Source organism: Hesperophylax consimilis, chromosome 16, assembly GCF_061612785.1.
Source record: "Hesperophylax consimilis isolate HC1 chromosome 16, BYU_Hcon_1.0, whole genome shotgun sequence".
In the NCBI taxonomy this organism is placed as follows: domain Eukaryota; kingdom Metazoa; phylum Arthropoda; class Insecta; order Trichoptera; family Limnephilidae; genus Hesperophylax; species Hesperophylax consimilis.
This window is the reverse complement of record NC_142851.1, coordinates 3,523,343-3,528,039: the sequence shown is the minus strand read 5'-3', so window position 1 is coordinate 3,528,039 and position 4,697 is coordinate 3,523,343. Positions and strand designations below refer to the sequence as shown.

The 4,697-nt window shown below is 41.1% G+C and overlaps 1 protein-coding gene across 1 annotated transcript; it reads right to left on the bottom strand.

The window, feature by feature from the left end:
• Positions 1 to 2,694: 2,694 nt before the first annotated feature.
• LOC149416568 (protein ZBED8-like) lies at positions 2,695 to 3,993 on the bottom strand. The gene is made up of 2 exons (XM_089641274.1): positions 3,219 to 3,993; positions 2,695 to 2,861 (listed from the first exon to the last, which is right to left on the bottom strand). The coding sequence occupies exons 1-2, from the start codon at positions 3,991 to 3,993 to the stop codon at positions 2,695 to 2,697; spliced, it is 942 nt and encodes a 313-aa protein (XP_089497400.1).
• Between the last annotated feature and the right edge of the window lie 704 nt (positions 3,994 to 4,697).

Here is a 4,697-nt window from a genome sequence, read left to right as displayed (position 1 = left end):
AGCCAAAACAGTTACATTTTGACCTCGCTCGACACTTGTCATTGATGCCACTTCACAACTTCCCTTTTCAGCAATAATATGCGGAGGACGATTATTTAGGGGCATACCGGTTTCGTCCATATTATAAATGCATTCTGGCCTTCCTTGTAACTGACAGTCTCTTATTACCTTTTCCAGTGTGTCATAAAAATTTGAAATTTTGTCTGGATCCATTCCGTTAATCCTTGCTCGAGATAGTCCTTCTGGTTTTCTTATGGAGAGGTATGGATGACGCGTAAGAAAACGATGAAACCAATCTTGACCTGCCATTCCAACTTCTCAATTAAATCTTCGTTGAGCTTGATTACCAAGACGATTACAGTAATCAAAAGCGTATTTCCTGACCATTTTTAGAGTAATGCAGAATCCACGTTTAGATAAATAAACCAACCTTTCCGCAAACTGTTTTTCAGATTCAATATATATTGCAGGTCTTGCTCCTGGATTAGAGATGATCCCGGTTATTGAAGTCGTATGTCTTTGTAATGTCGTGTATGGGATCACCTGATCTGAATAGCCTCGGTCTACCCCATTTATAAATTAACCGTTTTTTGTCATGCACAAATCTTGCCTGACGAGACATGTGCCCTGAAGTCGAGCCGAATCTGCTGGGTTTTTGTGAAACACCCACATCCCACATCGGGATTTTAAATGCAACACGCGCCATGCGTATTTTAGTTAAAATGATATCGCCCTCGTCGCGAATTTACACTGCCTTATCTAATTAAAAAGTCTCCACATGACCATTACAGACGTATCGAGCGAGGGCTTTTAGTCGCTTGATACTTCCGCGAGAGTGACGGCTACCGCCCCACGATGTATTGCCTGCGCTCTTTTATAGAGAAAAGGATCGCCCTCTATAAACAATAGTTCTTATCTCAAAACAACGGAGTAGCGAATGGGCTTCTTATGATTTATAAAAAGAGTATATAAAAATAAGGAGCCGCATCATAACAATGTGCTTTCCAATTGGAAATTATTTATGTTTGTTGTATCTATAAATTAACCGTTTTTTTTGTCATGCGCAAATCTTGTCTGACGAGACATGTGCCCTGAAGTCGAGCCGCATCTGCTGGGTTTTTGTAAAACACCCACATCCCACATCGGGATTTTAAATGTAATACGCGCCACGCGTATTTTAGTTAAAATGACATCGCCCTCGTCGCGAATTTACACTGCCTTATCTAATTAAAAAGTCTCCACATGACCATTACGGACGTATCGAGCGAGGGCCTTTAGTCGCTTGATACTTCCGCGAGAGTGACGGCTACCGCCCCACGATGTATTGCCTGCGCTCTTTTATAGACAAAAGGATCGCCCTCTATAAACAATAGTTCTTACCTCAAAACAACGGAGTAGCGAATGGGCTTCTTATGATTTATAAAAAGAGTATATAAAAATAAGGAGCTGCATCATAACAATGTGCTTTCCAATTGGAAATTATTTATGTTTGTTGTATCTATAAATTAACCGTTTTTTTTTGTCATGCGCAAATCTTGTCTGACGAGACATGTGCCCTGAAGTCGAGCCGCATCTGCTGGGTTTTTGTAAAACACCCACATCCTACACCGGGATTTTAAATGTAATACGCGCCACGCGTATTTTAGTTAAAATGACATCGCCCTCGTCGCGAATTTACACTGCCTTATCTAATTAAAAAGTCTCCACATGACCATTACGGACGTATCGAGCGAGGGCCTTTAGTCGCTTGATACTTCCGCGAGAGTGACGGCTACCGCCCCACGCTGTATTGCCTGCGCTCTTTTATAGACAAAAGGATCGCCCTCTATAAACAATAGTTCTTACCTCAAAACAACGGAGTAGTGAATGAGCATGTTATGATTTATAAAAAGAGTATATAAAAATAAGGAGCTGTATCATAACAATGTGCTTTCCAATTGGAAATTATTTATGTTTGTTGTATATATAACAGTGGTTCTTAACCTTTTTGGAGGTACCGAACCCCACCAGTTACATATGCCCATTCACCGAACCCCTCCTAATTTGAAAAATATAATTAGATTTTTACAAATTCAAAACATGGTATATTTATATATAGGTGTACAAAATGAATAAAAAAATAAAAACAAAAATCAAAACATTAAATTTTAATGGTTTAATCAAAACATGAAATATATTATTTAATATTTACTTCAAATCAGTGTGACTTCTGCTGTTGCCTTTCAGAAACCAATTCAGAAATTCGCGGCTTTACCTTGGCAAGTGCCACTCTCATGTCATTTTCACAATAAAGTCTATTCCTCTTCTTCGTTTTTATATCCAGCATTTTCGAAAAGGATTGCTCGCAAAGATATGTCGTAACAAACGGTATAAAAATCTCCAGAGCTTTCTTAGCAATAACAGGGTATGTTTCTATTTGTTGACACCAAAACGTTGAGAGCGATGTTGTTCTGAAGAGTTGCTGTTGAACCTGGCTCTGCTGAATTTCAATGATTTCATCAAGGTATTCATCATTGATGTTGACTGCTGTCTCAACACTAAACGTGAACGGCTGTCTCACCCATGCTGGATATGACTCTCTTGTAGGGAAGTATCCATCGAGAGAGTTTGCAAGCTCATCTAAGTGCGTGGCAATTGATTGCTTCAGTTCCGTGGGTATTTCAGGTACATCTTCGTTCTTATTTACACAGTCGTCTAACAGGGGAAAGTTTGCAAAGTTATCGTTCTCTGTTCGTCGTTTCCATAACGGTAACTTTTTTGAAAAGCCTTCAGGCATTCTTCCGCTTCGATGATGTTGACTCCACGGCCCTGCATCTGTTTATTGAGATGATTGAGAGCTGCGAAGATATCAGCCATGTACGCTAAAATGAGAATGAACTCAGAATTTTTGAAGCAATCTGCATGACAATGTTGGTGCTCTTGCAAAAACTGGGCTAATTCTACACGCAAGGCAAAAACACGATTCAGCACCTGTCCCCGGGATTACCACCGAACGTTAGAATGGTACAGAAGTACCTCGAATTCTGATCCCATTTCATTACAAAGCTCTTTGAAGATGCGGTGCCTCAGAGCACTATTTCGCACATGGTTCACGCATTCCACTACAATTTTTAATACTTCTGCCAGTTTGGGAGGCAAGGTTTTTGTTGCCAACGCATGCCTGTGTAGAATACAATGCGTAACAATGATGTGTGGTGAATCGGCTTTCACTAACGCACCAAAACCAGACTTTCTTCCCAACATGGTTGGAGCTCCGTCCGAACAAACTGCAGAAACCATATCCCACGAAAGATTGTTGTCTTTGAAGAAGTCATCCACAAGTTTCTTCACATCGGCTGCCTTAGTTGTTGTTGTAAGAGGCTTACAAAATAAAAATTCTTCCTTTATCTCGTCGTGTTTCACATAGCGCACGAATACTGCAAGCTGGCTTAGATTGGAAACGTCTGTGGTCTCGTCAAGTTGAAGGCTGAATTTTACCGGGCTTGAAATTAGATCTGCAACTACTTGAGCCAAGATGTCTTTGCTCATGTTCTCTATTCTGTCGCTGATGGTGTCATTTGAAAGAGGAATTGGGGATAACTTATCTTCAGCCGCTTTTCCCAGCATGATATTCACCATCTTCAACATAGCTGGTTTTATGAGTGTTTCACCAATGGTGTGTGGTTTGCCCTGCTTTGCGATCAGGTAAGCAACTTCGTATGATGCTGTGAGTATCGGTTTGTTGACGGGTGCAAAGCCGAGTACAGACAGAGTAGCCTTTTCATCAAATCTGGCTCTCTTCACCTTGAGTTCAGCGAGCGTTGTATTCTTGTATTTTCCATCTCCATGCAGCTTAAGGAAGTGTTCTCTTAGTTTTGCCGGTGCTAAACTAGAATTACTCAACTTGGCATTGCAAATCATGCAGCAAGGATGCTGACTCCCATCACGTTCCGTTATACATGTGAATCCATATTGCACATATTCATCGGACCACTTTCTTTTTTTGCTCGCCATAGTTAGTGCGAAGGGATTAAATATTAAAATATTAAGAAAGTTATCACACGACGTAAGATACACAGAACACACCACTAATCTGTAAGATAACCGGTACTGTCAAAAATGAATTGTCAAGATGGCGGCTATATCGTGACCATAGAATGTTGCCGTTATGGAGCATAGAGTGTAAACATGTTCTTTTATATTTGAAAGTAGGTAGGTACCGATGATACACGTAAAATGTCTATGGTCCGTATAAAATGTCTGTTGTCCGTATACAATGTCTATAGTCATTTTCGCGCTGCCATCTTGACCAATAATCGCAATGCGTGATCACTTGCAGCCAATGATGGACAAGCGGGGCGTGTCACCACGAATCATATAAGTCGGGGGTGTTGACCTCCACCGAACCCCCGAGACTGACTCACCGAACCCCTGGGGTTCGATCGAACCCAGGTTAAGAACCACTAATCTATAAATTAACCGTTTTTTTGTCATGCGCAAATCTTGTCTGACGAGGCATGTGCCCTGAAGTCGAGCCGCATCTGCTGGATTTTTGTAAAACACCCACATCCCACATCGGGATTTTAAATGTAACACGCGCCACGCGTATTTTCGTTAAAATGACATCGCCGTCGTCGCGAATTTACACTGCCTTATCTAATTAAAAAGTCTCCACATGACCATTACGGACGTATCGAGCGAGGGCCTTTAGTCGCTTG